The 16,431-nt window shown below is 41.8% G+C and overlaps 1 protein-coding gene across 1 annotated transcript in view; it reads left to right on the forward strand.

The window, feature by feature from the left end:
• MEP1A (meprin A subunit alpha) overlaps positions 1-16,431 on the forward strand; it is a 35,178-nt gene that overhangs the window by 5,910 nt on the left and 12,837 nt on the right. Inside the window, exons 6-9 of the mRNA XM_066252134.1 lie at positions 3,934-4,051; positions 8,265-8,440; positions 13,465-13,686; positions 14,475-14,624. Of these exons, the coding sequence (XP_066108231.1) occupies positions 3,934-4,051; positions 8,265-8,440; positions 13,465-13,686; positions 14,475-14,624 (666 nt within the window). The remainder of the gene's footprint in view (positions 1-3,933; positions 4,052-8,264; positions 8,441-13,464; positions 13,687-14,474; positions 14,625-16,431) is intronic.

Here is a 16,431-nt window from a genome sequence, read left to right on the forward strand (position 1 = left end):
GAAGCCCGAGGATTCTTCATCTCCCGGTTGAAAGGCAGACATTACATCAGCATTGCTTCACCAGTCTGAGACACAGAGTATCAGATAATTATTTTGAAAAAGGTGGAAGACATGACCATGTTTTGTTTTGTTTTCTTTTCCTTTTTTGTGACAGAGAGAGAGAGAGAGAGAGAGAGACAGACAGGAACAGATAAGGACAGACAGGAAGAGAGAGAGATGAGAAGCATCAATTATTTGTTGTGGCATCTTAGTTGTTCATTGATTGCTTTTCATATGTACCTTGACCAGGGGCTACAGCAGACTGAGTGACCCCTTGATCAAGCCAGTAACCTTGGGCTTCAAGCCATGACCTTTGGGCTCAAGCCAGTGACCATGGGGTTATGTCTATGATCCCATGCTCAAGGCAGTGACCCTGCACTCAAGCTGGTGAGCCCATGCTCAAGCCGGCATCTTTGGGGTTTTAAACCTGGGTCCTCTGTGTCCTAGTCTGTCGCTCTATCCACTGTGCCACTGCCTGGTCAGGCAACATGAACATGTTAATAATGCCAGAAGCGCCATTGAGGACGAAAACACAATGAAATACAATTTGGCATCGCAGCCATGAAAAATTTGCACTTTAAATAATAATTAGCTTAGGTGAATCTAACTATGGTATCAAGATACAATTTTCAGCATACCGATCCTCCCTTTTTGTTACAAGACAAAACATGCCATGTTTTTGAGAAACAGAGTCTAGAATTCCACACTTCATCACCCCCACTCCTCAACGTTAATATGATAAATTCTATTATTTTTTCTGTCTTAAGATAAAGGACTGAGTGATATTTCATTCACTGTTGGAAATAATACTTGGTGGAAGTATTAGAAGCCACGTGTGGACATGGGCTGACCTCTAGCCGCTGACTGCTCTCTGAGCAGCCAACGGGAGCTGATACCTATGAGGCTCACCAGGGAGACAGTGGAAGATCAGAGAGACACGGGGAAGCCAGGAAAACCTTGCTCAATCCCAATGGGCTGCTGGGCTGCTCCTGCTCTCAAGTGTTACTGTGTTTCAGAGTATTCGTCACTATTATCAGGGCTGCCTCCCATCCCATTCCCGGGGGAAGAGCGATATATAAACAAAGGCTGTTGTTCTCATTTTATAGAGAAGTGAGCTGAGTGGTGTTCCCCAGTGTTTGCCGACACACTTGCAGATTCACAGAGCACTTGTACTTATTGGAACGTGATCTAAGAAACAGCAACTTTAAAGGGTATTTTCCCATGACAGTTTTTCTTCCTGTTTGTCACACCTGAGCTACCCCCTTCTCATTAAAACATAGACGTAGTGCCTGACCAGGCGGTGGCGCAGTGGATAGAGCGTCAGACTTGAATGCGGAAAACCCAGATTCAGGACCCCAAGGTCGTCAGCTTGAGCACGGGCTCATCTGGTTTAAGCATGGCTCACCAGCTTAGACCCAAGTTCTCTGGCCTGAGTAAGGGGTCACTTGGTCTGCTGTACCCCCATGGTCAAGGCACATATGAGGAAGCAATCAATGAACAACTAAGGAGCAGCAACAAAGAATTGATGTTTCTCCCTTCCTGTCTGCCCCTATCTGTCTCTCTCTGTGACTCTCTCTGTCTCTCTAACAAAAACAAAACAAAACAAAACAAAAAAAGAACACACATAGACATAGTTATTGAACCTCTATTACGTGCCCCAAACCACTGCCTTCACCTGGTATTTTATTTACCCATCCCCACGCCTCTGTGGGGTGTTGGTGTTTCTCAGGCTTTAAAGTTAGGGTCCCCTGAGGTGCTTGTTAAAATGCAGAGGAGGTCCAGGTGGGGCCCAAGACTCTGCAGGTCTAATGCTCCTCCTGTGATGCTGATGCCCTGGGATCCACCCGGCACGCCCACCAGGGGGCGATGCTCTGCCCATCTGAGGCATCGCTCTGTTGCAACCAGAGCCATTCTAGCGCCTGGGGCAGAGGCCACAGAGCCATCCTCAGCACCCGGGCCAACTTTGCTCCAATCGAGCCTTGGCTGTGGAAAGGGAAGAGAGAGACAGAGAGGAAGGAGAGGGGGAGGGGTGAAGAAGCAGATGGGTGCCTCTCCTGTGTGCCCTGGCCGGGAATTGAACCCGGGACTCATGCACGCCAGGCCGACGCTCTACCACTGATCCAACCGGCCAGGGCCAAGTCCGTGGCTTTTGATGAATGCATAAACTAAGGTAACACCCACTTCCATCACTTCAGAAAGTTCTGTGTGGTCATCTCCACCCAATCCCCATCTCCAGTCTCCAATCCCCAATCCCCAATCTCCAGGGACAACTACCATTCTAAGTTCTTTCCTATAGATTAGTTTACCTGTTTTACAACTGATTTATAGGTAAATGGAATCACATAGTATTTCCTCTATTGTGTCTGGCTTCTTTTGCTCAACATGTTTTTTAAAGTTATTGGAAAATGTCCAACTCTTTCATGATTTTTTTTCATTGTATTAGTTGTTTTTTCATTATTTGTAGAAAAAAAGAAAAACTTTATATATTACAAAGTCCTTTGTCAGATTTAATGAATATTTTCTCTCAGTCTGTGATTTGACCTTTTTAAAACAATGTATTGATTTTATCACTATTTTATTTTTTTAATTTAGAAATTAAATTTAATGGGGTAACATTGATCAATAAGAATACATAGGTTTCAGGTGAACATCTCTATAGCGTTTGAAATGTTGACTGTGTTGTGTGCCCACCATTCAGAGTCAACTCATTTTCTGTCACCATATATTTGTCCCTCTTCACTCCCCTTCTTCCACCTTCTCCCTCAGGCATCGCTTCACTTTTGTCTATGTCCATGAGTCTCAGTTTTATATCCCGCTAGTGTGTGAAATCATAATAGCTTTTAGCTTTTTCTGATTTACTTATTTCACTTAATATAATGTTCTCAAGGTCCATCCATGTCATCATAAATGGCAATATATGATCGTTTCTTATGGCTAATGATAAGCTATATCACATCTTCTTTATCCAACCCTCTATTGAGGGACACTTTGGTTGTTTCTGTTCTAGCCAATGTAAATAATGCTGCAATGAACATGGGGGTGCATGTGTCCTTGTATACCAATGTTTTTGAGTTTTTCGGGGAGATACCTGGCAGAGGCATTGCTGGGTCATATGGTAGCTCTATTCTAATTTTTGAGGAACTGTCATACTATCTTCCGTCATGGCTGTACCAGTTTACATTCCCACCAGTAGTGCATGAGGATTCCTAAATGCAAACTTTTGACTTGTTCATTTTCTCTTGTTCCTCTGCTTGCTGTTTTATTGCTTTTTTCTCTTCTCTTTATTATTTTATTCCCTTTGTTCTACTTACATTAGGTATAATTTGTGCTCCCTTTTTATCTTTAAGGTGGCAATTTATATCACTAACTTTAAATCTTCATTTAAAAAATATAGTACTTTATGATATGGCATCTAAAGCTATAAATTTTATTTGAATCCCTGCTTTCTACATATTTTGAATTACTGCTTTCTACATATTTTGATATGCTGTATCTTTATTAAAGTTTACTTTAATATTTTCTAATTTCTGTTGTAATTTTTAAAGAGTCCATGGGTCAATTAGCAGTGTGTTTTTAAATTTCAAAATATTCAGTCCTGGCCAGATAGCTCAATAGATTAGAGCTTCATCCCAAAGTGCAGAGGTTGCCAGTTCAATCCCCAGTCAGAGCACATACATATGCATATATGTATTTTTATTATGTATTTAAAATACGATTTTTAGGTTCATTCCTAATTTTTCAGTTTTAGTTTTCAAGAAATTGATTTACTACCAAAATATATCTATAATAGGCTTCTGTGGATTTCATGTGGCGGCATGATTTTCTCAAAACTATGTTATGAACATTGTCCAAGATATCAATAATGCTCATTGATATTTCTTCCGACTTCTGTAGAGCTAAATGCCAAAGGAGCCATTCTCTATGCCTTTGAAATGTTCCGGCTCAAGTCTTGCGTGGACTTCAAGCCCTATGAAGGGGAGAGCTCATACATCATCTTTCAGCAGTTTGATGGGTCAGTATAAATTTTATTTCCTTTCCAAATGAGAGAAGGGGAGATAGAGAGACAGACTCCTGCATGTGCTGCAACCGGGGATCCATTCAGCAATCCCTGTCTGGGGCCAATGTGACCATCTGGGCCCATGCTCATATCCGAGGTATTTTTAGTGCCTGAGGTGGAGGCTCCATGGAGCCATCCTCAGTGCCTGGGGTGATGCACTCGACCCAATTGAACCATGACTGCAGGAGAGGAAGAAAGAAAGATTGAAAAAAGGGGAGGGGGCAGGGTGGGAGGGGTGGAGAAGCAGATGTGTGCCCTGACTGGGAATCAAACCTGTACTATCCACAGGCCGGGCCGATGCTCTACCACTGAACCAAATGGCAAGGCCATGAAATTTTATAGAGTGTGAAAATCATGCATGTGTCAGTTTACAAAAGGTGACATATCTTTTTCAAAGGGTAAAAAGAAAAAATTGGAAAGAAACTAAAAGCAAATTCTAATCTTTCACTGTGAATTTTTAAATTAAACATCATTTTTAACATATTATGAAGAGAATGAGCTGTTTAGATACCTCTGGGCCGAGTAAGATTTATCTCAATTCTTTTCTTAGGTTTAGGTCATGTATTAAGTTCCATTACTCTTTTAAAATCAAGTTTATTAAAGTATAAATTACACCTTTGTTATAGTACTGTTTTAAATGGTGGTACTATGTTTGCTAGACCTCTTTGAAAAATTCTGATGTAAATTTGCCCTTCATATTTATTTCTAAGAAGAAGTAAATGGCACAGCAAATAAAATATTCCATATACTTTGGTGGTGTGTATGTCAACCAACATGGGCTAGAGGAGGTTGGGAAACAGAGCTGCCACCTGCTGTGGCTGTGTCTTTAAGCCCAGCGAGGTATTAGCTCATGCTGCAGTTTCCATAACTGCCTCTAGGTGTCGCCTGGATTTGGTTGTCTAGTTCTGCTGGTGGGGTTTCTGTTAATCATGAGTGGGTGACATAGATGAAGAAGCGAGTTAGCACATGATACAGCCTCTTTAAAAAAAAAAAGTATGCAGGCTCTGGCCCGGTAGCTCAGTTGATTGGATCGTCATCTCAACATGCTGAGGTTGTGCGTAGCATTCATGGTCGGGGCACATACAAAGGTCAACTAATGATGTCATGAATAAGTGGAACAATGAATCTCTGTTTCTCTCTCTCTCTCTCTCTCTCTCTCTCTCATTTATCTCTCTCCCTCCTTTCTTTTCTCTCTAAAACTCAATTTTAAAAAAGAACCAATCAATGGATGCATACATTAGTGGAATAACAAATCAGTGTTTTTCTCTCTCCCCCTTTCTCTCTCTCTAAACCCCCCCAAAAAACCCCACAAAATTAATAAATTTAAAAAAAAATTTAAAAAAGGAAAAAAGTATATGAAAAATAATAGTAAAAAGAATGTAAAATTCTGATCACTGCTTAGATTCAAGTTAAGTACCTTACTGAGTAGTTCTTTCTTAGTTCATTCTTTTATTAAAAAATGAAATACATATAAACAAAACCCGTATTATGTACCAGGAAGTATGTTAGTCTGTAGGTACAAAGAAGTGTGAGACACAGCCTTAGACCTCACAAGGTTTACAGTCGGCAGGTGGTGGTGGTGGTGGTGGAGACGCAACAGGTAAGTATTATAGTTCTGGTACGCTGTGCCGAGTGCCACGGGCGATAGGAGGGCGGATGTCGCGGGAGTTGACCTATCAGGGAGAGCCAGGCTGAGCGCTGGAGGAAGAAGAAAGGACATAGAAACAGGAGAGAGGGGAGGACCAGTGGGGCATGGGAAGAGAGCACGAGTGAGAGAGAAGGGGGAAAGAGGAGGACAGGATGACGGAGAAGGAGGGGAAGAGAGAAAGAGAAGAGAGCAAACGTGAGCAGAAATACGGCTCACTTGGAGAACTCAGTAAGCTCAGAATGTCTGAAGCTTTGCACGTAAAGGGCAGAGGGAGGCGCGATGAGCCCGGAAGACAAGCAGGAGACTGGTAAGAGAGCTACGTGCAAGGGAATCGGCCCTTATATAGAAATACTTTTGATTTCTCATTTTAGAAAGATTACTGTAGCAACAGTGGGTAAAGAATGGAAGTGGGGCAAGACCGGGGGCAGGAGATAAAGAAGTTGTTTCCCTTAAAATAAAGCAAAGTCAAAATCTTCTAAAAGATTTTCTTTTCTCACTAGATTCTCTTGGCTTCTTCTCAGTCTGTAAGTCCGTCCCCAGGTACCTGATGAAAGGGTGGGTCAATTTTGAGGGACATTCTCAGTAAAACTTGAATCTGGGGGACATTTTGTGTGTGACCAGAAGATATCTGTTACAGTTAGATTAGAGGAAGGGCAAAGGGTGGAAAAGGTCTGGACAAGGGGCTGGCCAGACGTGTTCCAATTCCTTCAGGGTCCTGATCCCTTGACACTAGAGGTTAACTGGGTTCCGTCAAAATGACAAGGGAAAAGATCCAGAGTGGTGGAGTTACATATTTTTGCAATTTACACTTTTCTGTGGGGGAATGGATATTTAAAAAAAGAGATAAAAAATAAATGGTTCCTCTGGTTTGTAGATATTTTGCAGAGTAGGCTGATTTGGTAATGGAATTCTGTTGTCAGAAAAACAAGATGCTTGTACAATTCGGTAAATTTACTAAAGACCATTGAAATGTGCACTTAAAATTGGTGAATTTTAGGATATGTAAAGTATGCCTTAATAAAGTCATCATAACATAGTTAAGATTCATCTCTGAGAGAGAACAAATCCGTTAACATTTGAAGGTAAATGATATTAGCAATCTCAAAGAAAACAATGGCAGGTAAGACAATGTGACTGTCACCAAGGAACTTGCAATCTGTTGGCAGTATTTATTTTTTTAAAGATTTTATTTATTCATTTTAGAAAGGAGAGAGAGAGAAGGAGGTAGGAGCAGAAAGCATCAACTCCCATATGTGCCTTGCACACAAGCCCAGGGTTTCAAACTGGCGACCTCAAGTGTTGCAAGTCGAACCTTTATCCGCTAAACCACCATAGGCCAGACCTGTAGGCAGCATTTAAAACTATTGGCAGATTTTTTTTTTTCTATTGAGGATTGAATGAAGTATAGATTCTTGCTCCTCAGCTTAAAGCAGGTAGAAAGACAATTTGTGGAAAGCTTCGAGTTTGCTAAAAAAGATAGAAAATCAGGATAATGAGAAAAGACTAAAATAATTGGGAAAAAATGGGCCAAAGGCTATAGCATGAGGGATTTAGAGTATCTGCCAGCAGTTGCTGAGTTCATTGTTCTCTGAGCAAAGTTTTGGGTCCCACTTGTCTAGAGTTCTTCAGCAATAATTAGGCAGCCTGTTCTGTGCTGTCAATAATGAAGCTCTTTTTCATGATTATAAAATTTACACCTGCTCATTATAGGAAATTTGGAAATTCATTAGAATATTAAGGAGAATATTAAAATCAACAATAGCCATCACTCAGAGACAGTGTTTTGGTAAAAAAGTTATAGTATTATGCTTTGGAATACTGTGTGGGTTTGTGGGGGTGAGGGAGAATGCTCATTTTTACTTCTTGCTCCCTGATGCCTTATTAGGATTAATTTGACACTTTTATAGTTGACCATCATTTTTTTTTTTTTGTATTTTTCTGAAGCTGGAAACGGGGAGAGACAGTCAGACAGACTCCCGCATGCGCCCAACCGGGATCCACCCAGCACGCCCACCAGGGGCCACGCTCTGCCCACCAGGGGGCGATGCTCTGCCCCTCTGGGGCTTCGCTCTGCCGCGACCAGAACCACCTGGGGCAGAGGCCAAGGAGCCATCCCCAGCACCCGGGCCATCCTTGCTCCAAAGGAGCCTTGGCTGCGGGAGGGGAAGAGAGAGACAGAGAGGAAGGAGGGGGTGGGGGTGGAGAAGCAAATGGGTGCTTCTCCTATGTGCCCTGGCCGGGAATCGAACCCGGGTCCCCCGCACGCCAGGCCAACGCTCCACTGCTGAGCCAACCAGCCAGGGCCTGACCATCATTTTTTAAACCTGCATAACATATCTCCAGGAAATGTTTCTGATTCAACCAATCTCTTATTATTGAACTATTAGAATATATGAGACTACTATTGATCATTTCTTTTAAAACCTCAAACCTAACTTCCTTCTAATTTGTATTCTGAAATCCTAAGAATTACAGCCACTGAAGAATTATCTAGGAGAAAATTTTCCTCTTCTTTTTAAGGTGCTGGTCTGAGGTTGGCAACCAACACGTGGGACAGAACCTTTCCATTGGTCCAGGGTGTGACTATAAGGCCATCATCGAACATGAGATCCTTCATGCTCTGGGATTTTACCATGAACAGTCAAGGACTGACCGGGATGACTATGTGAAAATCTGGTGGGATGAAATTCGCCCAGGTATGTACGAGCCCAAGGTAGATGGGTGGGATGTGCTATTATTATCTTTATCATTTGCTGAGACCAAACATTTGGGATGAGCAGGTCAAATCGGGGTGTGGGAAGGTGCTTCAGATTCTCTAGTGGTAGCACAGAATATGATTTGTTGACCTGTCCCATGGTCAGAGGAGGATTTGACGGCGGGTGCACCAGGCGCATGCCCTGGGCCCTGACTTCTGAAGGGCCCCGCAAAACCCCAACTTTACACATTTTTTCTAATGTAAGAAGCCCAATATTTTTTTCTGTGCCTGGGGCCTCAACCAGCCTTAATCTACCTCTGCCTGTGGTCTGTGCTGACCTGACTGTAACTCATCCCATACAAGGATCTCAGGGAATGGTGTATGTTAAATAACTTTAAATAGGGGTCGATTGAAACTTAATCAGACGCCTTTGCTTAGTTTCAGTGTTTTTGTTGAAAATCCATCTAAAACACTGTCTATTCTCCTGTCTCAGTGAGTAAAGTGAATTGGATCTCCCAGGATGTCAGGGTCATTTTTATGGACACGAAATCTTATATGTAGCTCTAGGAGCCCTGATAAGGTTTAGTCAAATATGTTGACCATACGAAATACTCAAGAATTTTTTTTTGGTGACTTACAAGTCAATGATAGATGTTTATTTTTTTTTTTAATTTTTATTAATTTTACTGGGGTGACATCAATAAATCAGGGTACATATGTTCAAATAAAACATGTCCAGGTTATCTTGTCATTCAATTATGTTGCATATCCATCACCCAAACTCAAATTGTCCTCCATCACCTTCTATCTAGTTTTCTTTGTGCCCCTCCCCCTCCCCTTCCCCTCTCCCTCCCTCTCCTCCCCCCCTCCAACCACCACACTCTTATCAATGTCTCTTAGTCTCGTTTTTATGTCCCACCTACATATGGAATAATGCAGTTCTTGGTTTTTTTCTGATTTACTTATTTCACTCCGTATAATGTTATCAAGATCCCACCATTTTGTTGTAAATGATCCGATGTCATCATTTCTTATGGCTGAGTAGTATTTCATAGTGTATATGTGCCACATCTTCTTTATCCAGAATGATAGGTGTTTAAAAACAAAGCAAAATAACAAAAATGAATCTTTTTCTCTGAAATTGCACCCTCAATCCTGTTCATTGTGGCCAGCAGTCGGGGTTCTGGTTCATCAAACTGTGCTGGTCTTCTTTTCTCTTTTCTAAGCACCTCCCTTCTGCTGCCTCCAGCTCAGACTATACACAGGATAACGCTGTTTTATTTCAAGAATATCATCCAGTTATGTTGTTCTAACAGTTTCAGTGTTCTTTCATTTTGTTAGCCTTCCTTGGACACTACCTTCCTTAATTGATTGAGATAACTAAGTAGAGAGCTTTTAGTAAACGAAAACATAATTTATCGAACAGTTTCCCCATGTGCTGGGGAAAGGAGTCAATGCTGTGTTTCTGGAAACACCCAGTTTTTCATAAGGACCTAGGAGAGGGAGTGAGAAAGCATAATTTTTGCCAGTCACAGATCAATTAAACTTTAATACATTAGAAACGTCCACTATTATTACCACACGTGGTTTTTATGAAACAAGATAACTGCCTTGTAATTAGTTATTTTTCTTATATCCCAGTTTCATATATGAGTTAATATATTGAAATGACTCTCTAATAATTTTACTTTTCTTTACTTAGAAGAATTTTAAAATTAAATAGGACTCCCCAGAAGACTTCTGCAAGAACTAGCTCATTTTGGAGTAAGGCAGATTGGTGGTTCTTACGTGAGGTTGGGAGAAGATGGATAGTCAACTCAGAGTTACCTATGGGGTTTTTTAATCTCTGTGACTCCTGGTACCCCTATTCTGGTGTTTCTTTGCATGTGGAGTGCTGGTGGAAGGAGGGAAGTGGGCGTGGTTTGTAAACACCAGATAGGCTCTCAGCTTTGCCCAGCACACAGTCAGCCATCTTACTACCCAACTGCTGAGTGAGAGACTGGGGGGAATTCTCCCCTGCCTCCCATTCAATCTAGGGAAGTGTTAGTGAGTGTTCACCCAGATAGGAAGTAACAGATGAGGTTGAATATATTTGTCTCTCAGGGTAATTGGATTACCACAGTGTAGAGGGGGAAAGGAAAGTGAGGTTTATAGGGCAAAGGACCGACTCTCTGCTTGCGAGACTCAAGGCACTGTTAGATTTTGTCTGTGTTTGCCTAGAGGTCTGAATTTCTTACCTTCTTATGCATATACTTGACTCAGCTGAGGAATGCTGAAGTATACAGGGAAGAAGCAGAAAACACATTTTCAAGTCTTGAAGAAAATAATGTTTAGTGCTTTTTAAGATGGCTTTAGGCCAAAAGAAGTCCCATTTGTCAGAAGGAGTCGACACAATGCCAGGGTGATTTGCAGACTTGCTCCATTCTAGTTTGAGCACAGGTTACTCAACCTGTTTACTCATCTCCTATCTCTGTTTCCTTCAGGTATAATTCTATATGTCGAAATCGCCCGCAAGAACTGCTCTCAAATGAGATATCAAATCCAATAGGATCATAAACAAGGGCAGTATTATCACTCAGGGTAATTTATGAATTTTATTGAATCTCATCTTCAGTTGATGACAATCTAATTTAATCTAAGAAGACACTGTACTGGTGATGGAGTTCTTGCCCCAGATCTAACTCCATTTCTTAGGTCAGAATAGTGTTTTCTGGGTCTGTTTCCATTCATTATGGAAAGCCTTTTGAGATCTACGTCTACTAGGAATTCGCCAACCACCTACCTAGTTACAGCCCCCAGTAGACAGGGGCATGACAGAAAGTGTTAAATAAAATTTTAAATTATTCAAAAACATTTATCTTGTAAAGCATTCCAATAAGAATCCTTGAATAATAAAGAAGAAAAAAGATCTAGTCTATCCTGACAATTTTATTAAAAGTTTAGGAAAACCTACCCAGTGAATCAAGAGTGCCTTGCTTAAGAGTTTCCAGGAGAGCCTGACCCGGCTGTGGCACAGTGGATAGAGCGTTGGACTGGGATGCGGAGGACCCAAGTTCGAGATCCCAAGGTCACCAGCTTGAGCACAGGCTCATCTGGTTTGAGCAAAAAACTCACCAGCTTGGACCCAAGGTTGCTGACTTGAGCAAGAGGTTACTCAGTCTGCTGTAGCCCCACGGTCAAGGCACATATGAGGAAGCAATCAATGAACAACTAAGGTGCCACAATGAAAAACTGATGATTGATGCTTCTCGTCTCTCTCAGTCCCTGTCTGTCTGTCCCTACCTATCCCTCTCTCTGACTCTCTGTCTCTGTCTCTGTAAAAAACAACAACAACAACAAAACAGTTTCCAGGAGATCCAAGACCCAATCACACCACCTTGATGTTCTTTACAATTCTACCGACTCAACCGATATCTAGGACCAAGTGCTCTGAAAGAAGTTAATTGCCTTTTTCCTTGGGTCATTTATTTCTTACAGTCTTATCTCACCATTGAGGATGCTTTGATCCCTTTTAAATTAAGTTCCCATAAAATCCCTGTGAGTTGAAAGGATGAAACATCAGTATTCTCATTCTGTATGGTCTTGATCAAAGGGGTTCATTGGTTTCTCCAAAAGCTTTTGGAGACTCCCTCCAGCCCCTGCTGGACCAGCCACCAGCTTGTGCCACACTTCTGCAATCCTAAATGCGCCTGTGTGGATGTCTTTGAATGACGGCTACCAGCACCTGCTGGACCAGCCACCAGCTTGTGCCACACTTCTGCAATCCTAAAGGCGCCTGTGTGGATGTCTTTGAACGATGGTTACATTCTTCTCTGTTAAAGCCCCTGGAGGGGAAGCTAGAAAAGGAGAACATGAAGGTGGGAAGTTATGAGCATTTTCATTCAGTTTTTCATTTCTTTCTTTTTTTTTCCCTTTTCCAAGTGAGAGGAGGGGAGATAGTGAGATAGACTCGCTCATGTGTCCTGACCAGGATCCACTCAGCAACCCCATCTGGGGCTGACACTTGAACCAATTGTGCCACTGGCTGCAGGAAGGGAAGAGGGAGAGAAGGGAGAGAAGGGAGTATGGAATGGGGAGAGAAGCAGATGGTCGCCTTTCTCGTATGTTCTGACCGGGAATCACACCCAGGACATCCACACGCTGGGCCGATGCTCTATTCACTGAGCCACTGGCCAGGGTCTCATTCAGTTTTTCTATCATTCCCAAAGAAGGAAATTAAAAATCTGCAGTTGAAACAGCAAATTTCTGGTGGCTAGCGGATTAAAAGAAGGTTTCTCATTTCAGCATTTCACACTGAAGTACATTTCATCTTGCTTGGGCTAATCTCATAAGAAGGTTTTCCTTTTTCATTCTGAAAGGAAAGTCAAATTTTTTTCTTCATATTTTATTTTTCTTTCTGTAACAGAAGGCTATGAGCTTTGATGAAAAGGATGTCCTTTTCCAGAAAGCTGCTTACCTTTCCCTTGGCCCTTGAATTTTCTTGCGCTAACCTGCAGGGGAGCTGGCCAGGCACAGCTCCTGGCAGATGAGGCACTTAGCTGTGAGCAAGATGCATTCTGCTCACTGTGTAAATTCTGAATACTTTCCTGAATTCAGAAATGCTGTTTCCTGCCATTCGGAATACCTTCTCCTCTTTGACAGTTTATCTTCTCTTTCTTAAACCCTTATACATATGCATATATACACACACACACACACACACATTTATTTATTTATTTATGAAAAGAATCTTTGATTTAAATATATACATGTATTTAATAACATGCATATATTGATTATAATTATAATATGCACATATTAATTGCGTGTCTGATATTCATTATAATTTTGCATACTATTATATAATATGTGGTTATCAATTGATGTTAATCAATACTGTATATTAATTTTATATTGCTATTCTAATTGTAAAATACGTATATATAGATGCATTATTTCCCTTTTTTTCCTTGAGTATTTAGTCAAAGAGGGTAGGACAGGAAAATGATATGACCAAACAGGACCTGTGAATTTTCTCACTGACAGGTTTCCAGCACAACTTTAACACCTACAGTGACGACTTCATCACAGACCTCAACACGCCCTATGATTATGAGTCTCTGATGCACTATGCACCTTTCTCATTTAACAAGAATGAGAGTGTCCCTACCATCACGGCTAAGATCCCCGAGTTTAACTCCATCATTGGGCAGCGCCTGGATTTCAGCACCATCGATTTGGAGAGGCTGAACCGAATGTACAATTGCAGTGAGTACCTCTGGGGCTGAGGACTAGGTCAACGAGCCCCAACAGAGATTCTCGGGCCTACAGATTTCTTATGCATTTTCTTTTATTCTTCTTTCATGTTTTAGCTAAAGAAAATGGACAACTACGTAACCTTACATCTCTAGAGTAGAAAAAATTAGAACACCTATATTACAAGATGGTTATGAAAATTATGTGGTTGTGTTTTGTAAAGTGCAAGTACTGGAGAGATTTAAGAAGCTATAATTGTCTACCTTCTATAGCTTCCTTTTGAAGGGTCCATCATTATATAAAGCTCAAGATACGTAGTAAGTAAGCTTGAAAGTACTTTGTATCCTGAAAAACTCTTTACCAGGGTAGTTGTGCCTAGAGTACTCTAATGCTCAGAGATGAGATATTTTCTAAAACTAACCCTACTGGTCTTCTGAGAAACAATCTTTCATTCTCTTCTATATAAACGTAGAGAGGCTCTACTAAGTACAAAGTCCAGTGATGTAAGTACCTCATTCTTGACCTCAAGGAGTTTGAGTTGGACTTTATAGAAAAGCACAATGAGAGGCCTTTTTATTATTTAACTATGACTCTGTGTGGTGGGTAACACTGCATGTATGTTGACAAGTTCTAAGATTAAAGGGGTGACAGAAGGGTTTGCATTTGAGAAAAAGTCAAGACAATGAACGGCTCATGATCCTGCTGTAACTGAACAATGAGGTCTCCGTAGCCTAAGACATCAGGTATTTGGAATGAGATGCCTTTAATTTTTAACCAGCTGACAAAAATGTCATTTGCAGCCACAACTCACACCCTTTTGGACCACTGTGCTTTTGAAAAGGCAAACATCTGTGGGATGATTCAGGGTACCAGAAATGACGTTGACTGGGTCCGGGAGGACAGCACTCAGCCTGGACAAGTGGACCACACCTTGGTGGGACAGTGCAGAGGTGGGTGAAGGGGAAAGGTGATCACCTGAGGTCTTCATCGGGTTCCTTTGGTAACGGCGGCCGGCGCGCTCTGCCTCAACTGGAATGTTACTCATCAAACCTGGAATTCTAAATGCGGCCAAAGAACATTTCTCTTATCTTTATTATTGGCTCAATAAAAAGCATAGAGGGTTTGGTCATGCCAAAGAAAGGTGCATTTAAGTGATGACAAAACTCATATGGTTGTTAAGACATGACCTTGTAAATACGGGCAATGTCTCCAGAGCTGTGCCCTCCACCCGAACTGTAATGGGAGCTACATATCTAATGTAAAGATTTCTAATAGTCAGATAAGAAAGAAACAAGGGAAAGTCTTTCTAATATTATCTTTTCTTTAATCCCACATAGCTGAGATATTAACATTTCAATGTGTAATCAATATAAATGACTGTCCTCCCACTTCTCTCTCCTGGGCATTGGAAGGCTGCTGTGTGTTTTACCCTCCCAGCCACAGTTCAAGTGCTGAATAGCCACGTGTCTTTGGGCGCCACCATATTGGATAGCACAGCTGCAGAGAGTTTCTGTATTTGGTTTGTGTGTGAAAAAGCCAACAGTCAGGCAGACCTGGGCATGAAATCTGGCTCCACCACTTGTTAACTGTCACCACAAGAAGTTTGTTTTTTTTTGTAAGTCTTTAATTTTTTTTTAACTTTATGTTTTTCCCTTTATTTTATTTTACATTAAATTTAATTAGGGTGATATTGGGTAATAAGATATAACACAGGGTTCAGGTGCGGTGCACTATTCCATAATCCATCATCTGTGCCCTGCACCACGCGTTCCCCACCCCAGTCAGTCTCCTTCTGGCCCCATTCATCCCCCCCACCCTCTCTCCCTCCCCCACCCCCTTTCCCTCCCGTAACCACCACACTGTGTCTGTGCCCAGAAACAACATCTAGAAGAGCTTTATCAGGTTAAGGGGAGCCATTGTACTTCTTCCACAGGATGCACTTCATGGGGTCACATCCCCTCTGCTAGCGAGCCCTGGCATTGCTCAGGTCGAGGCATAGGCTCAACGAGCTTACAAGGTAGAAGCCATCTCCCATTCAAAACTCAGCAAAATGAATGAACACCCAGTCAATGGCAGAGCCAAGACAAGAATTCAGGCCTCCTGACTCCCCGGCCGGTGTTAGTGAATTTTCACCTCACACTTCTGAGCACACCTGGGTGGAATTCCTAAGCAAGGGCCACCTGGAGACCTTCTTAGCCACGTGAATTCTTGTGTTCCTCAAGGCAAGCACTCAGTAATCCGTAATGCGGAGGACTTAGGCTAGTAAGTTCAAGTATCGAGAAGAATATATGAGAAAGCACAGTTTTTCCTGGTGGAATAGTAAAGCCATTACCACATTTTTAAACAACGTGGAAAGCTTATTTAAACATAGATGCTCACTGCCGCCTGAAAGACACATGCCCCGTGTGGGAGGCAGGAAACCCTATCGCCACAGTTCCTACAACAGTTCTGGATGCTGGCTTTGTCTTTACTTTGTGGGCTGTCTTTACTTGAGTGGAGCCTTTGGTAAAAGGGTGAATTCTGGAGTACAATGCAAATGACTTCCTTATATGCCAAAATTGTTCATTGCACCTGACTTTGAAAAATGTGCTGGTTTTTAAGTGACACTTTTTTTTTTTTTAGCTGTGTGCTTATTTGGAGGAGAGAGTTTTACAGTATCTGACTTGGGCAAACCCCAGTTTTGACACAAATGTGACATCTTCACCCCTCTGCTCTGGCGCTCTTTCAAAGTTTTCTTTACACACAAGAAAAATCTTC

The sequence above is a fragment of the Saccopteryx bilineata genome, chromosome 1 (genome assembly GCF_036850765.1).
Source record: "Saccopteryx bilineata isolate mSacBil1 chromosome 1, mSacBil1_pri_phased_curated, whole genome shotgun sequence".
Taxonomy (NCBI): domain Eukaryota; kingdom Metazoa; phylum Chordata; class Mammalia; order Chiroptera; family Emballonuridae; genus Saccopteryx; species Saccopteryx bilineata.